Below are 19499 nucleotides of genomic sequence, written 5' to 3'. Positions count from 1 at the left end.
ACTTGTTAAGGAGTAAAAATCAATATTTTTTTTCAATAATTAGTTAAAAGATCGGTAGATAGGTTAATGACTGTGGTGCACCGTATTTGTATTTCTAAGCTGAACGCATGCGCACTTCATAGTTAACTAGCGACCATAAGGTATGATCTTTAGCTGGCCATGGTACCCCGATATAACATTCCTGTAAATTTGTCTTAGGTTATTACAGGTTAGCTAATATGTGTAACATTAATTATATACAGTATGAATATCTGAAAGGTTGCTCGTGCAAAGTGTGACCCAGTTAAAACACAGTGATTTCCAAAGAACAAACGAAGTTAGGTAAACATTGGGAAATGATTTTCTAGCGTTCTCAAGTTTCGGCATTGACAACATTTTATTGAGCCAAGGTAGACTCAGTGTAAGGAAAACAGCTGTTTGGAATTTATTACCATTGAGCAACATTCGCTTGAACTGTAACAACCCACAATTGGGATACAAGTATGTTTTTAATATTATTTTTAAGTAAATCATGAATTGCTTTTATTTCTTTTATCATTATACCTTAAGAAGTAGCAAACCTAGTTATTCATCTCTTTATAAAATTCTCTTCATTCTTATAACGTTATCATATCTATGGAAAATCAACCAAGCTAGAACGGTTTAAGAAGTCATATAAGGCTTCCTTAAATTGAATGGAAAAATGCATTTTATTTTTGATATAATCAAATTGAGGTTTTCAACTATGTTAAATCGATATTTCAGAGAAATGTTCCAAGAGCTTCATTTCCAGAAGCATAGCGTATACTCTGTTATATGTTGCTATTAAAACTACCAAATAGAGTACAAAATTCTGGATATATTAAAGTATACATGCTGATTCAGTCCGTTTTAAAAAAATCTATCAGCATACCTTACTTTTGTATACTTTGAACTATTATTGTTTTCTAACAGTTCAATTTTTTTCCATTAAGAATGGCTTAATAATTTGATATTTTAATTTAGCTGGTATGTTGACGTCAGCTTTTTCCAACTTTATCAAAAGAATAAATTAGTTCAATGGCCGGGTTTTAAGTTTACCAGAATACGTTGATTAATGATAACCTTAAAATATTCATATACGTGTGTGTAATTTGTTTGCTGTTGCTGTTTTTATGTAGTAAAGTTACATACAAAGTACTCAATACCGCGTTGGAACAGTTGTAAATGTGACCATTTACAACTGACTTACATGAAAAGTAACATATACTCTATCTTATTCCTCTGGATGTCTCTATTTTATTACAGAAAACCAGTGAAATAATATATGACTCATAATTGAAAACTATGAGTCATATCTTATCTGTGTGGTTTCTCTAATTATATATATATATATATATATATATATATATATATATATATATATATATATATATTTATATATATATATATATATATATATATATATATATATATATATATATATATACATATATAACTATGGATCATACCTTAGGTCGACAGTTACATTGACCTAAGGTACACACACTGTTAAAAAAGTTGGGCAAAAATTGACCAACTTCCTGCCCAATGTTGTGCGTATAGTCAACAACCTGCTATTAAAAACTACCAAATAGAGTACAAAATTCTGGGTATATTAAAGAATACATGCTGATTCAGTCCGTTTTAAAAAAATCTATCAGCATACCTCACTTTTGTATACTTTGAACTATTATTGTTTTCTAACAGTTCAAATTTTCCCCTTTAGGATGGCTCAATAATTTGATATTTTAATTTAGCTGGTATGTCGACGTCAGCTAATTCCAACTTTATCAAAAGAAAAAATTAGTTAAATGGCCGGGTTTTAAGTTTACCAGAATACGTTGATTAATGATAACCTTAAAATATTCATATACGTGTGTGTAATTTGTTTGCTGTTGCTGTTTTTAGGTAGTAAAATTACATTCAAAGTACTGAATACCGCGTTGGAACTGCCACAGTGTGAACATTTACAACTGAGTAAAATGAAAAATGACGTACACTTGATCTTATTTCTCTGGATGTCTCTAAATATATTTTCGTATGGAAAGTATTATTAGAGAAAACCAGAGAAATAATATATGACTCATAATTGACAACTATGAGTCATATCTTATTTCCGTGGTTTTCTCTATATATATATATATATATATATATATATACATATACACATATATATATATATATATACATATACATTTATATATATATATATATATATATATATATATATATATGTATATATATATATGTATATAATTATATATATATATATATGTATATATATATATATATGTATATATATATATATATATATATATATATATATATATATTTATATATATATATACTACTTGTCTTTGAACATAGACGAAAGTTTTACCACGCACGAACTTTGTAAACCTTTTGTTAGGGGTGAGCCGACCGGACGGGTAATCAGACAGTACCCATGGGCCCAGAACAGAAATGGGCCCACTAAGCCAACCCTCCCCCCCCCCCTCGCCCCGCATGACTTCCTTGTCAAATATAATATTTACTACGCTTGCGTACAAGTGTTGTTACAACGGTTTTTATTATCTTAAGAGAATAAACCGCGAAGAAAGATAACCCTGCAAATATGCAAAATATAAAGTGTTTCTGTTATTTACATAATCCAAGGATGTGTATTACAGCATATCCCGGTTATTAGCTAAATGCTGTAATTCAATTATTTGTATTTCAATTAACATTGGAAGGCAAAGAAAGATAGAATGGCGTGACCTCAGTCATGTAAAAAGTGGGATAATTCTGGTCAAGTGATTATAGGAGGGTGGGGTTGTCTGGACCAGCTCACTTTATTTTTTATTACTGACTATATCGCTAGTGGAAGGGGTGCAATGACCTTTTGTTGCCCCAGGGTCGAAGGGTCCACGTTACCCCAGTTCCCCTTATCCTATTTGTAGTACATCCTCAATATCGTACTATTCGTAACAAGAAAACTCAACTAGAAAAGGTGGCGCTCTTCCGTTTTAACAATACATTATAGCACTTGTAAAGACAGGCCAGTGAATGCGGATCTCTCAAAAGTGGAGACGTAAATAATTAAGTGCTCCATCGTTTTTTGTAGTCAGATGCATGTAATATTAAACTATGACCGCATTCATTGTACTTCTGCGGACATCATCCAATGGAAAAGACGTGCATTGGTTCCACATGAATCATGTAATACTAAACAACAGACAAATTCTGTCTTGCAGGTAATTATTTAATTATCAATTATTAGTTTGCAAAACTTGATATACTGAACTATACCAATGCCAAAAAAAACCACTAAAGGAAAGAAAAAATTAAACACCAAAAAATTAAAGTAGAACTGATAAAGAAAATGCAGGCAGTCACTATCACACAATATTAGTCATAGATGAAGACCCGTGACTATTTAAAAATAAATAGTAAAAATGACATGTATAAAGCAAACACACCCTTTAAATTAAACGTGAGTTATTTAGATCTTGTAAGACGTATGAAGAAAAGCTAACAATTTTTTTATTTGTAAACTTGATATATTGAAAAAGCTAATAATTATCAGTTTATTAACAGCATGTGCATCTCGTCAACACCAAGATTGACGTGTTGCGAATATAGTTTACGTCTGCACAAACACAGTATTACTTCTTTCGGAATTAGAACTTGTTGCAAGGTTCGTTCTTTGCAAAAATTGCATAAATTAATACTTCATTGTTGTTGACGATTTGTACAAAGAGTGGAAAATCGTAAGTTTTCCGACTTTTACCGAAAAGCTTCACTATGTATGTATAAGTTATCAATGTGATGTCCCTTATCCACGTCCTTATATCAATACTGTTTATACGAATGGCATTACATCGATATCGCATCCCATTGGTAAACCGTAGTTGGTCATACCAGTTAGAGAGGTGTCATAGTTAATGATACAGTGCGCGGCAGCAGACGATAGCATGTATGAGTTTGAAAACGACGCACGCGCACTGTGCTGGTCATGTCCATTATCAATTTCCAATTAAAGGGGGACTAGTGCTATTCACTTGACATAACGTCGTTATACTCGTGCGGTTACGGTATCGATGTAGGCGGACTGGGGGTTGACGGTGTATTAAGTTCTTTTGTGTTCGTGTCCAGGCTCTCCGTCTTGTGTGACTTGAATTTTCTAGTAAGTAAGCACACTGTACTGCATGTAGGCTATATGTATGTGTAGGCTTTACGTATACTGTCCTGTTATGTAGTTCCGTGGTATTAGCAGGATATAAAAACATTGTCGTGTGTTTATTTAGCGTTCATAGGAAGAGGAGTTTGTTATCAGAGAGAACTTAATATAACTTTGCAAGGTTATGAATTATTATTTCTTGTCGATCATAATAATAATGAATTTAAAGCATGACGGGTATTAAGATTGTGGACTAGAGCACCGACAGTGCCAAACTATTTGTTATTTGTTAAAAGGGGCACTTGTGAGGTTTTCCTCGGTTTTGTAATAACGCCTGCTCTTCCCCTTCCCTCCCCCTCTCGCTTCCCCCCCTCCCCGGCCTTTGGCCTTATGGTACGCTGAATGCTCATGCTGTTTTGAATAGAATCAGAACTTCCCCAACCCCCTTCCCCCACCGAACAACCTCCAAGAATAAATAACGTTTTCAAACTTTGATTGACCGCAATTGCAAGTTGTCGTTCCCCTTTCCATCTATTTATCACTTCTCTTTTTAAACTGTTCAAGAATACCATAAGTGCTCTATAGCATAAGCTAAACCGAACTTTCATCTCATGAGCAGAGAGATTCGTCTTCTAAGAGTAAGTGTTGGCAAGTTAAACTTAAGGAGCTTATGTCTCTCTGTTAGATATAGTATTTATGGGGGCAGTCATCTTATTCTCATCACACCAGTGTACTAACGGTCCAGGAAATTCCGCAGATAGAGATAAATTCGCTATTTAACATGGGTGGGGGAGGGGTGGGGGAGGGGTGGTATGGGGGGGGACTGGGATGAGGTTTGCTTTCAGTACTTTTCACTAGCAACTAATTAAGGAAATACATGTATCTACTAAATTAAGGAAATAAATATATCGATTGAAAGACACCAACTTAAGTAATATTATAGAGTAACATGAATGGGTGGAAATAATGTCTTTGGTTTAGTACAAATTAATGTTTGTTTTTGTGCATGTAAAAATACTAAAGTATTGTGTGGCGCATATATATATATATATATATATATATATATATATATATATATATATATATATATATATATATATATATATATATATATATATTTATATATATATATATATATTTATATATATATATATTTATATATATATATATATATATGTATATTTGAAATCGTAGAGAGTTGGAAAATCCAGGAAACAGTGGAAAAACTTCCAGCCTCCACCGGGATTCGAACCAGGCCCTCCCGCTCTATACGCGGACACCCAAACCACTATAGGCTATGGGCGCTGATTGTATGTCTAGAGGTTCGAAACCGGTAAGGAAGGTCTTAAATTCCACTGTGGACGTTTATCACCTGTATCGAACAATACTAGTTCTGTTTGGTGATATATTTGCCTTACTCTAGAGATCAAACATGTATATATATATATATATATATAGGCCTATGTATATATGTAGGCCTATATATATAGGCCTATATATATATATATCCTATGAATATCAGTTTAATCTGTCTAAGTAGGAATAAAAAGGACAAATCATTGACACTGCTGTCATAAACCACTCTGATAATATATTGTAATCGAAATAAGCAATAATACTGACAGTAGCAACAAACACATATCTGAATTTCTAAAACAAAAAGGGGTTGATTTTCTGTCTGCTCTCTAAGCGATAAGCAAGATAAGCCCGTCTACATAAAAAGGTTCCTTTACCGCAAATAGAGTTGGAAATTGCTTAAAATCTGAAAGCTATACCTGCAACTATAATTAAACTCTGAAATTGCTAGACAGTCGTCAGATAGTGTTTACACCATGTAGTCGATGCGCATCACTCTCCGACTGATAACGTTTATCAAACCGTCACTGTAGGTGTCATAGTTAATATGATAAAGCAGTATCATTTTGGCCTGTGCCACATGCTTTACTTTTGACAGCATATATGACGGCAATTTTGTTCTCAGTTGCTCAAAAACACCATTGGTGCTTCAGAGTTTACAAAAGGTAGTTTTTTTTCTTCATTAATTTTATTTTTCTATTTTTTTTTCATTTTTTGGTGTTGTTGTTCTTATTCGCTGCGATTTCATTACTTATTCTCTGCATAATGTAAGTGTTCACAATATCTTTTGGCAAGAATCGTGTAATTAACTAGTTTTTGTGCCCATGGCAACATAGGATACCTCGGACGCCGCTCTTTTAATGTGTGGGCCTACTGTCTATTCTATCCTCCGAGCAAGCGGTGATAGCACACGCCCAGTAACACTACACAATCATAACCTGACAGTCCCTATGTAGGGAGACTAGGGTGGGGGGGTATCTTTCATGTATGGTAACAGAGCCCTGTGCGATATACAATGTTGCTTACATCACGATTGTAAAACTAGTTTAGAGTAAAACTTTTGTTTTTCATAGCCAGACTAGAGTGGCACACTATTAGTTGTTATAAAACCATGGCAACATGTGATACTTTGGGACGCCGTGTGTACTGTCTGCTTCATCTTCCAAGCAAGCGGTGATACCACACGCGCAGTAACACTTTACACAATCATGTCCTGACAGTCCCTATGTGGGGAGACTAGGGTTGGGGGGGGGGTATCTTTCATGTATGGTAGTAGACCCCTATGCGTTATACAATGTTCAATGGAATCGGACATCGGTGATAGACTCGCAGCTGTCACGTTGATTACATCACGATAGTAAAACTATAGCTTAGAGTAAAACTTTTGTTTTTCATAGCCAGACTATAGTGGCACACTATTAGTTGTTATAAAACCAGGGCAACATAGGATACTTTGGGACGCCGTGTGTACTGTCTGTGATACCACACGCCCAGTAACACTATACACAATCATGTCCCGACAGTCCATATGTAGTTAGTAAAACCAGTTTTTATTGAGTAAAATTTTGTTTTTCAAAGCCAGACTAGTAGCGTACAAAACCACAGGCTTACACCGATGCATTGTCATGTCAACAATGATAAGAAATGTCAAGCTTGGATGACTGTATCATGCTTGATCGGTTAACGATAATTACGTCGAATGTTAATAGAAACAGAACACACACAAAAAAATCATCTTTTAGCATTGTACTCTGCAATAGCGTCAATTATGAGATAATCTTTTGTCTAAATTTGTGATAAGCAAGTCATTTATTCGACTCATTGAATTTATTGGTACATCGGTATGCCTACGGACGCTATAAAACGCGTTAGAAATCGCATGGTATATTCCCGTTCCAGTTGGCTGAAAAATGCCTGGGTTTAAAAAAAAAAAAAAAAGTACATTGTAGTGCATAAACGTTTCAAAAACATCTTTTTTTTTTTGCCAAATTATCCACCGATTAGCCAATCTCCTTGCATAACAAAAGCATTTTGATGGAGTTCCTACTTGGTAAATACTGACGTCAATGTTCTATAATATAACATGTACTTTATGACTCCGAGTTGATTTAATAAAATAAAAATGGATACCGTTTACCAAGGGCGTAGGAACCGGGGGGCTGGGGGGCGCCAGCCCCCCAGTGAAAAATATGGGGGGCGGAAGTATCGTTCCGCCCCCCCGCTCCGCAAGTCAGAAAACCCCTTTTTCATTTCCAAATGAGAAAAAAAATCTCATTTGAAGCACCAAATTGCATCTAAGGCCAGGTGAAAATGCAAAATTATTAACAAAATGGAATGGGTGTGGAAGTGTGCTATATTGCACCATATTGCATCTGAGGCCACCTGGAAATGCAAAAAAATCCAAAGGGGAGGGGGACACCCCCTCCCCTTAGACCCCTCCCCCAGGCCGGCCATCAGTCTTCAGCCCCCCCCCCACTCAAAAGTACCTTCCTACGCCGCTGCCGTTTACCGTTTAATCCTCGTAATCAATTGTGTCATGATGATGGAATTTGGTAGAACTCTCTTAGACAAATCGTCCAGTTACCTAAACTGAACACTTGAAATATATATATGCTAAAAGATTTAACCGGTTTCCCTTTAAGTTTCTGTTCTGAGACAACTGTTGTTTCGCAGTTATACGTTAACCATGTGCTTACAGCGTTAGCCAATGATTCTCTCCTATAGTGACGGTTCCAATAAATCAGGAGAAAATAAAACAATTAATTAACTTAACTTCTGGAAACATTAATATTCTATAATAAAAATCTTTCATGTCAACACAAAGGAATATTGGCACAGTTGTCTCTCTGTTACATAGTAAAAACGAAAACCGGAAGTGGTCTTATGTAATGTATTAGATGATTCTACCGGTCACACAATGGACAGGATGAATCGTGGGAAGCAATGTTTACCCGAAGAGCTACGTAACTTGTAACCAGAGGACGTCGCTAACGGGGGTAGGGTGTCTCCCCCCCCCCCCCAACATGGTAAAACTGACGATAGTTGGAAAATTGGAATGCGACAGTCGGAATGTCCGACTGTCGCACTCTTATTTACCTATGCCTATTCATATATTCCTGTGATTGTGAATGACCTAAAAATTGAAAAATGTCGGTCAAAATTGACCTTTAATCAGTCATATTTACCACGTTTTCCTTGCCACTTTGAGAAATTGTATCTCGCGCTCCTTATACTCCACCATAGAAAACTTCGTATGATTTTGAATACTCTAAAAAAAAAATGCCTTATAGAACTACTGTACAACGTTCGCCAGCTTCAATTCGGTTTATTTATGTACTAATTTTGCTGTTGGGTGGGTTGACCCTGTTCGCTAGCCTCAATTAAGTTCAATATATACTAGGGACGTAGCCAGAGGGGGGGGGGGAGCAGTGGGAGCAACTGCTCCACCCTTTCAGTGTCGAAAATATGTTCAAAACTGTTTGGTTTTTTGCATGGTATTTTGTCAATGCTCTTTTGATGTTGATACTCGTCAGATCCGTTAACTCGATTATAATCGTAGTAGGCCTATAACATTCAGGCCTACTGATTCAGCTACTTGGTTTGGCAGATGCAATGAGCTAAATTTAGTCTATAGCCTATTACCAGCCTACAGTTGGCCACTGCGTAATAAAATACATATAGCCTACCTAACCGCACTCGATGGAGAGTCACGAACCGTATGTACAACGACGACGACAACTTTATGATTTGTCATAAGTTGTTGCACGAACAGCACGTTATGAAGCTAAGCTAGCAATCCTACGTGATACGCGCTTCCTATAAATAATTATTACACTGCTAAATATGAAAGTTAATATTGTCCATCAGTTAAGTTCGTTAAATGTATTAAAGTCCAGACATTGGACAATAAACAAGAATCATCCTACTAGAAAAATTGTAAAAGAGCACTATGTTTATCTTTCTGATATAATATGTAACGGAACATGTAAAAGAATAATTCAAACCGGAAACAAAATCTCTGGTAATATGATATCATATGATAATGATGGAACTGGCAAAACATTGCACCAGATCGCATCTAAGGACCTTCAATTGTTCAAAAAATTCTCAATTCCCCTTAAACCCCTCCCCTATGTCAATCGCAAAATGTGCTCCCCCCGTGCCAATTCCTGGCTGTGTCGCTGGTATATATATTGTGTCTGTGGTATGCAATTATAACAATCAACGCTAGTCAGTAGTAGTTGTAACCCGAATTTGTCCATATCGAATTTATATATAGGCCTACGTGAGAACCGCAACCACTGAAAACTATACGTTTTTACAATATGTTTTTAAACTTATTTCTAAGAACTCTATTGGTCCTTGACGAAGATGATAGGCGGATTGTTCATGTAAGTGATAAAAGCCCCGCCCCCTGACCCCCTAAACATAATAATAATATTAAGCGCGATAGGTATTTTTGGGTATTTCACTATGTCGTCAAATATAATTTGTTGAAAATAAAGTCCCCTTTGTTACATTAACATAGCTTTTGTAGTTAGTAGTCTATGTAGCCTTCAAGCAGATAACTTGTGATTAATAAGTTTGTAAAGTGAGGGCCAGTTGGTACAAATGTATCGAAAAAAGTTCGGAACAAAAGTGCAGACGCGAAAGATGGGGTGTCTGACTGACACTTACCGTATCGTTGACGAGTAGCGCGGCGTGGGGGGTACAAGGCAGTAGTCGGAATTTTCTGGCTTCAAAACCCATCCAGTTGGAATTTCAGCCACTACACCCCCCCAATCATCAAGCCTTAGCTACATCCCTGCTTGTATAACACGTGATACATATGCAAATATACATATCCTGTCAGAGCAGGCTTACGGCACGTAATATATCACGTTATGTTTATGGAAATATCAAATATGTTTTACTTTTCTTTATCTTTGCTTATCATATCATAGCAGACTTATAGTTCGATTAAAAAACTGATAACGAAATTGAGTATCAGCAAATGTCCTCGCTATGCGAGTTGGCGTAACTTGGGAGGTGTAAGAATATCAGCACCAGTATACAAACTGGCTACACGTAAGAAAGAACAATAGCGCCCGCTCCATCATTAAAGCCTTCCCTTGAAAGACCAAGCCTGTGACGTGTTAAGGGAGATATCCCTAATTAAACATCAGAAAACATTTAGGTGTTTTGTAATTAGAGAAGCCTCGTTGGCTTATCAAAACCGCAAGCTGACCGAAGTCAGTCTCTTAGATTCATACTAAAACGTCCATAATTATTAATTGTCAATTGTCAACAACTCTGTAACTGGACGACATACATTAACTTGAAGTGACTCGAACCGGGGACCTTATGATTGGAAGGCACCGGCTTTAACCACTGAGCTAACACTCCAGTTAGTTTCTTTGCGCCAACATGGCGGCTACCATAGATATATACAGCAATCATACTCTTATCAATTCTGTTCATATCATATTTGTACACTTCCTACTACCTTTTATATTGTCCATCTGTATTTCTTGAAACTTTAACTCACTTGGAGTAAAAAAAAAATGAAAGGGCGGCATTTGCTGCATTTTATTCCATACCGTATATTATTTGCAAAGTCTGATATTCTTTAAAGGTTAAGCAAACAATCAAGTGCATAGAAAAGGAAACTTAGCAAGCCAAGGTCGCTCACATGACGGGACGTATGATTTTGACCTATCCTAAAACATAGGCTATCTCGCTTTCCTTCGCTTTGAAATTACATCTAGTTACACACCGTTGTTCACGGTTACCCGAGTAGGGTGTACTGGGTATTTGTATTTCGGGTCAACTGTTATCTTTTATATTATATTATGTACAACTGTGTTGTGTTTTTTTTTTTTTGGTCAACTTTTCCCTCTTCCCATCTATAAGCAATTAAAAAAAAAAAAAAAAACTGGTCGGTTATGCTTTAAAAGCGACTCAACAAAACTTTGAAATATCGGATTCCGATTCTGTGTGAGATAAAATGCTACCGTCATGTTTCTAGCTATAGCGGATACCATTTAGTACATATCGAGATATTACAGATACGCCCCCGATAAATTGAGTGGTATAAAAATGCTTGAGCAGGTGTTATTTATTCAGACGAGCAGTTCTGTTGAGTTTGCTTCGTACCTAGCACCTTTTAGGGCTCAAGTCTGGCTAGTAAGTTCATTTGTATTTCCTATTTTCTTCGTCTCTTTTGTTAATTTACTCTTCTTTGTTATTTTCTGTTTGTGGGTTTCTCTGCTGAAAGTATTAAACAGTTGACTGTTCCAAAATACCATTTCAATTTCGTTTTAAAATTATTTCACAGTGTATAGTAAATACATTAGGCCTATCGGTTTTTTTGGTAACGTTCCTACAGTCGAATGAAGAACATTATAATCAAACTGTTGTGGTTTTGTGATTATAGCAACTTCCTTTCGTGTGCCAGATTTAAAAGAAAGAACACTTTACTGTCACATTATTTTTACAATTTTTTTGTAAATGTTACTAAGTCGATAAATTCAAGCCAACTTGATTTCTAGGGCAAGAAAAGAAATTATTCCTTAAAATCTAAGACGTACGTGTGTCATCATAAGATTTATGTGTAGTTTCAACAAGTTACCTTTAAGGAACTTTAAGGAACAGGAAGGCTTTGGTACAGCTTATAATAGAAAAGGGAGAGTCCATGTGTGCTACTAAGTCCAACCATGGATTAGGATAAGGTGAGCAATTATTGTGTCCTCATTAGAACATCTAGACGCAGATATAACACTTCTCTGCTGAGGACAGAAATTTCGATTGAATTATTATTTTGGTGGGTATCGGAAGAGAACTTAAGAATTGTTGGGGAAATATTTAAGACAGAGAAATATCAAATCAAATCAACTGTTTATTATAGAACTTGTCCTGCATTAGGTTTAATAAAAACTCGCCGGATTGAGCAAATGAGTGACTGCAGTATTGTTTCTCACAGGGACCCTGGCTCTAGGAGGCTGCGTCTATCGATAGTAACACCCCTGCTAGTTGCTGTATTTGATATAATACATTCCAACCTCAGCGCAATTTTGTGTCCACAAAACTAGAGGAATATTTAATATGTCGGTTGTACACGTTTGGGATTGATGCTTATAACTTCATACTTTCCTACTTCGATTTTGGTGGATCAACAGATTATGTAATCAGGTACCAAGACTAGAGGACTCGAGTCCACTTCATTTAACTCTGGACTCGGACGTAGTTCGGACTTGAAGCCGAGTCAAGTCGAGTCCTCCCAGTCCTTAGCTAGCATTATTCAAGCTAAGATTTAACTTGATAAATCCCATACACCCCTGCACCTTGTAGCTATTCCAATCAACTAATAACCTTAAAAAATAAAATAAAATAAAATAAAACCTCAAGTAGCGATAAAATTAATGTTGTCATTCGTCGTCTAGGCACTTTGCATATTAGTTTTAATGACATGCAAAGAAACATATTAATATATATTCTGTAATATTTAAATTAAGAGCTTTCTCCCTTTATCATTTTTTTGTAAAGAAAATTGCACTGGTAGGACTAACAATGTAGTTAATAGGGAGTCTCAGAGTTTAATAATATCACAAATTTATGTGATTTATAAGGGTGAAGTTTATGACTAAAATATGAATATTTCTGTGACATCGTAGAAGAGAAAAAGAGTATGCAAATTTTATTTTAATTAATATATGCTATGACATTATCTCGAAGAACAGTCGACAGTGCAGCTTTGCGCGCAATCAAGAGATGTTTTAACTTAGTACCATGACGGCAGTGTCGGTGATTCTCGTAGTTTTAAAGCGGTCACACGGGTTAGAGTTTTTCTTACTTAGGAACATTAAGTATTCTGTTTTTTTTTTATTTGTCTATTGATATGATTCGTTGTTTTTATATTAATATAACAATATTCGTTTGCCGTCATCGCTAACATACGACAACTTCGTTTTGCGAAACAATCGGTCATTCTATAGTCCAAAACTATTGTATAGCGATTGTGTCAACCGAATAGTTACGTTGGCCTCCACGTGCTAGCGCTTCGGCATTCAGTTTATACGTTTACAATTTCTATCGGTTTTTGTGTAGGAAGCAGAGATATGTTACAGCCCAGAGCTATCGAAATCTAATGGTAAGAAGTATATGAGGCATATACAGCTCAAATTTTGTGGCGCGAGAACCATACCTCTTACTTTCAAATGTCCTTTGACGACGCGTTCACTCATTTAAGCGCGCATGCGATTTGCAAATTATTTTAGAATTACCACCATCATGTTTCCGTATATATAAATACGCAATGCACTATGTGGCTCACATTTGGAATAAAATGTAGCGTACACGCACTGCTGTGTATTTTACTCCGCTTGGTGTAGTAACGACGTTACACCGAACCAATGGCAGCCGCGCCTAATAACGCAGTGCCCAATATAGACGCGTTCGTTTTCCATAGTGTGTTGCAATTACTATATCGTATAAGCTTTCTCATGCGGCTACTACGAAACCAATGCATGATTTTCATCAAGCTGACATTCGATAGCATACTCTTTAGTGTGGTATCGTATGTGTAACGTGCTCGTTTCGTTATATGAATGGCATTGTAGCATATTGCCCAGGTATTATATACATTTAGTTATATGCTTTGGTTGATTAATCGATAGTTTCTCGATAGTAAACATGATAGACTTCAAGGACGGATTACAGATTCATCAAGTAAGATTTAATTGTTTTTTTTTTCCCGCGTGCATCGTTCATATTCTTCATTAAGGGTAACCGTAAGTAAAGCATAGCCTATTTAGTTCATTAGTTTATTAGAATTACAATCGCAATTGATAACCAGCGCATGTAGCGAACGAGTTCGGTGAAGAGCACATGTCAGTTATGCAATCATTCATTCTCGTGAAGTTGACATCTTAAATTTATGGCGAACAAAATACCTGCTTTTTTTTCACATACCAACAGTTATTTATACACGCCAAGTAACTTGCGCTCGTATGAGGAAGTATAAACGTGGACTTATTACTGCGCAGCATTGGATAAAAACTAACTTACGGTAATTAACCGTTACGGTTTTATCATTGAATAAATACAAATTGTTTTGACGAGTTATTTAATACTTTGAGGCTTTACTGTGGTACGTTATGTTTCATGATTGTTATCCTATCAGTGAATAATTAAAATTTCGCAAAATATAGGCTACTCTGAATTTTATACTCGAGGAAATACACAACATTGTCAAGAAATTGTTTTTGTCATTTGTTGGAAAATTCGTCTGCTTTTCATATAGCCTACAGTAAGTTTTTTTTTTCATTTGTTTATTTTGTTTTAAATTTAAGTCCAATGCACATGTTTTCTCACTGATGGGAAAATGGGTAGGATCTAAAAGTATTTAATAAAATTCAAGTCAATTCAGTACCTTCCACGTTGTTCCACTTTTTATAATTGTTATTACCAAAAAGTCGACTTTGTATCAAATACTAATTTAATGTGATCTAAAAGACACATATTTATTGAAGCGGTAGTTGACAACCTTGGAATAGCTAATCGTCTCATGATTGGTAACTATTACTTGTATTTAATACCGCTTTTTCGTATTTATGCAAATGTATGTATATCAAATTAGCTTTTCTTGAGTATCACATTGGGTGTCATCTTGTGTGTCTCACTGTCTTCAATTGTCTTAATTGTCGTTCCTGACTGTCACATTGTCCTCCATGAATATAACGTTGCCTTCCATGTGTCTGTCACTGTCTTCAATTGCTTTAATTGTCGTTCCTGACTGTCACATTGTCCTCCATGAATATAACGTTGCCTTCCATGTGTCTGTCACTGTCTTAAATTGCCTTAATTGTCGTTCCTGACTGTCACATTGTCCTCCATGAATATCACGTTGCCTTCCAAGTGTCTGTCACTGTCTTCCAATGTCTTAATTGTCGTTCCTGACTGCCACATGTCCTCTGCGAAAATCACGTTGCCTTCCATGTGTCTATCACTGTCTTCAATTGTCTTAATTGTCGTTCCTGATTGTCACATTGTCCTCTACGAATATCACGTTGCCTTCCATGTGTCTGTCACTGTCTTTCAATGTCTTAATTGTCGTTCCTGATTGTCACATTGTCCTCTACGAAAATCACGTTGCCTTCCATGTGTCTATCACTGTCTTCCATTGTCTTAATTGTCGTTCCTGACTGTCACATTGTCCTCCATAAATATCACGTTGCCTTCCATGTGTCTGTCACTGTCATCCATTGTATCAATTGTCGTTCCTGACTGTCACATTGTCCTCTACGAATATCACGTTGTCTTCAATGGGTGGCACACTGTCCTCATATCAATTGTCGTTCCTGACGGTCACATTGTCCTCCATGAATATCACGTTGTCTTCCATGTGTATGTCACTGTCATCCATTGTATCAATTGTCGTTCCTGACTGTCACATTGTCCTTCATGAATATCACGTTGCATTCTATGAGTGGCGCAATGTCCTCCATTATATCAATTGTCGTCCCTGACTGTCACATTGTCCTCCATGAATATCACGTTGTCTTCAATGGGTGGCACACTGTCCTCCATTGTATCAATTGTCGTTCCTGACTGTCACATTGTCCTCCATGAATATCACGTTGCCTTCCATGTGTCTGTCACTGTCTTCCATTGTCTCAATTGTCGTTCCTGACTGTCACATTGTCCTCCATGAATATCACGTTGCCTTGAACCATGAGTGACACACTGTCTTCCATTATCTTGAAAACTATTTGCGAGATACTGAGCAAAGAAAACATTGACATAATGCTATCTACGTTTTAACATCCATCCTTTAATTTATCTAATTTCTGGCGGAATCTCATTAAATTGTGCTTGAATCATAAAGGTTTTGACTTTGTGTAGAGCAAAGTCATTAACTGTGTATTTGTTTTGTCTGTTGCCTGATTGAAAACAGAATAAAGTAGAGTTTTTTTGTTATGATAAATGGAACCTATGGGAAAAGTTCATCACTGTATTAAGTATAGTAATGATAATTTTCCGTTCAGTTTTAAGTTAATTAAAATACTAATCAAATTCAGTTATCACTAAAACTGCTTTATCCAATTTTCCAATCTGCATATGATATATAAATGGAAATATGGATAATGATGGAGCCGTGTTAGTTTCCTAGGTGCCCGGACCACTGGATACAACGTGTTCATTCAATTTACGGTCAAGCACTGTCTACCCTCGCCATTTTGTTTTTATCTCTCTGCAGTATATACCTGTTGTGCATTTCTCATTATGTGTACACTAACTTAATACCTTGGATCTTCTTACACCGTATTTCACTATTTGCTCACCCTCAAGCACTGTCAGTAAAATCTATGTATTCGTCTCCGTGACGTCACAAGACAAACAACTGTCACGTCCTGCACGGGCAGGTGTTCTGCGAATTATTTACTCCAAGAACGGAAATTAAAGCTCGCCAAAGTTTCTTGCATCAGTTGAAAATGAGAGAAGCTAAAATGATCAATTCTTGGGCAAGGGGAATTAATTTGGAACCTTCACAGATTAAAGGCAGCCGTATCTGTACTAGTATGTTTATAAAACTGAATGTTTGTTGAACAAAAGTTGTTGAACAACTATTTTCATGATTTGGTTAAAATGCAGAATGTTTACCAGTCAGTGTACAAATGTTATCGAATTACTACTCCCAATGGACTACTTAAATACAGCCTATCAAGTATTGTAGATCTTTCATGATATTTGCTGCAACGACTGAAAACGACTGAATTCAGAATGTTGTAAATTTGTGGAGGAATCTAGTTCAAAACATCACAGACAATACAACAGGGCTATCGTTAGTTAACCTATTAACATTACAATAACATTTTATATATATTTATATATATATATATATATAAATGAAAATCGTAATGAGTTGGAAAATCAAGAACAGTGAAAAAACTTTCAGCCTCCACCGGGATTCGAACCACGGGCCTCCCGCTCTGTACGCGGACACCCTAACCACTAGGCTATGGACGCTGATTGTATGTCCAGAGGTTCGAAACCGGTAAGGAAGATCGTAATTCCACTGTAGGCGTTTGTCACCTATATCGAACAATACTAGTTCTGTTTTTGGTGACATATTTTGCCCTACTCTAGAGATCAAACATGATGCTATCCAACTCGAAAATCATTTGTGATTCCTAAAGCCGGATCTCGAAAGAGATACTTTGAACAGACTTTATGTTAATGCAATGGAGGTAAACGACAAAGGCAAATGAATATATATATAAATGAAAATCGTAATGAGTTGGAAAATCAAGAACAGTGAAAAAACTTTCAGCCTCCACCGGGATTCGAACCACGGGCCTCCCGCTCTGTACGCGGACACCCCAACCACTAGGCTATGGACGCTGATTGTATGTCCAGAGGTTCGAAACCGGTAAGGAAGATCGTAATTCCACTGGTAAGGAAGATCGAAACCGGTAAGGAAGATCGTAATTCCACCGGTAAGGAAGATCGTAAATTATATATATATATATATATATATATATGTATATATATATATATATAATAAAAAAATAAAAAATACTTTATGTTCACATGGATCACAGCCGGATTGAGAGCTGCAGCGTGACTGAATGTACCCATCAACAATAACCCACCATTAACCCACCATTAACCCAACATTAACCCAACAACTTTAGATTACTTCGTCAGCAATGTAATTAATGCATATTATCATTGTTCTATTTTGGTTAAACAATTTGTAATAGACGGGACGCATGAATTGAAATATTCCTAATAAGAGATGATTTGTGAATTCCCAGCAGATACCATGCTCTATATATGCTCGATCGTCCATAAATCAAACAGTTTAAAACAAAATTGAGCTTAGAGAAGAACTCCTATAAACGTGAATCCACAATGAATGAGAAATAACGCTGTTTGTTAACACAATTTGGCGTTTTTAAGTTCAGAGTTGTTGTATCGATTTTCTCATTCAATTGGCAATACGAAAAAGTACAAAGAATATTATGGCTAGTAAGAAATAAAAACAAAATTCACCTACCTTTTTCTTCATCTTCTTCTCGATTCCTTCCTTCTGTTAGCTTTAATATAGTGCAAATTATATCCAATAAGAGGCAGCACCAACAAGACCAATCCAACACGTTGCCCACGATATGTTTTCCTATACATTATAGAGTTGAAGAGCATATCTGAGGAATGAAATAATACATTGTATTTTGACATGATGTTAATGTTATAAAAGAATGCTTTACCATTGTTGATGTTATCGGACACTAAGAGTGGCTTATACCAAACAACAAACTTGTTTTCTTTCCAACAGTTTTGATATAAAGTCGATAATTTGATACTTTTTTTCCATCTATTTATAAACATTAAGAGCTTTATAATTGTTTACCATAAATGAGAAACCACTAATGTCTAAAGATAATGAGACAATTTGACAAATATTCAATACCCAATGTTATATATAATTTAGCAGAATTCGATTGGGGTATAAAACTTCAATGAAACCATTATTTTAAAGCAGCTTTATTTTATTGTTTCCTTGCAGTCAAACGGTACATCCAGCAGTGGTTGGTTCCCGATTGGTAGAAATCGACAGAAGAGGGTAAAGCGGATGGAAGAATGTTCAAACAGTGCCCCAGATGGAGGCTGGGGTTGGTTTGTAATTCTTGCAGCCCATTCAACCCTAATTTTCAGGGAAGGTATCGCTAAGTGCCTAGGGGTCTTTCTGCAAACATTCCAAACTTATTTCCACACAACCACATCTCTAATCGGGTGGGTTAGCTCGTTCTGCATCACAGCGGCCGACCTCACTGGTAATTTTAATATTTTAATAATTGTCCATTGTTTTTAAATTAAAATTTCTCAAAGTAACAATCTGCGAAAAGTTGAGGATAAACTTTCAAACAGAATGCATCATTCCACTGTTTGTTAGTATAACAACAATAAATCAATGCAAATTCTAAATGAGGTTACACATAGA

The 19499-nt window shown here is 36.0% G+C and overlaps 1 protein-coding gene across 4 annotated transcripts in view; it reads left to right on the top strand.

Annotated features, from left to right (window-relative positions):
• The window catches only part of LOC139976929 (monocarboxylate transporter 12-like), a 38329-nt gene that overhangs the window by 11373 nt on the left and 7457 nt on the right, over positions 1-19499 (top strand). Inside the window, exons 1-2 of one of the 4 annotated variants that reach the window (XM_071985815.1) lie at positions 3916-4165; positions 19065-19332. In XM_071985815.1, coding sequence (XP_071841916.1) covers positions 19131-19332 — 202 coding nt within the window. In that variant the 5' untranslated portion in view covers positions 3916-4165; positions 19065-19130. Of the gene's footprint in view, positions 1-3915; positions 4166-11557; positions 11681-14114; positions 14222-19064; positions 19333-19499 lie in introns of those variants that run through there. The other 3 variants (XM_071985812.1, XM_071985814.1, XM_071985813.1) reach the window with 3 other exon arrangements.

This window comes from Apostichopus japonicus, chromosome 12 (genome assembly GCF_037975245.1).
Source record: "Apostichopus japonicus isolate 1M-3 chromosome 12, ASM3797524v1, whole genome shotgun sequence".
NCBI classification, from domain to species: domain Eukaryota; kingdom Metazoa; phylum Echinodermata; class Holothuroidea; order Aspidochirotida; family Stichopodidae; genus Apostichopus; species Apostichopus japonicus.
The sequence above is the reverse complement of the archived record's forward strand: the minus strand, read 5'-3'. Positions and strand labels throughout refer to the sequence as shown.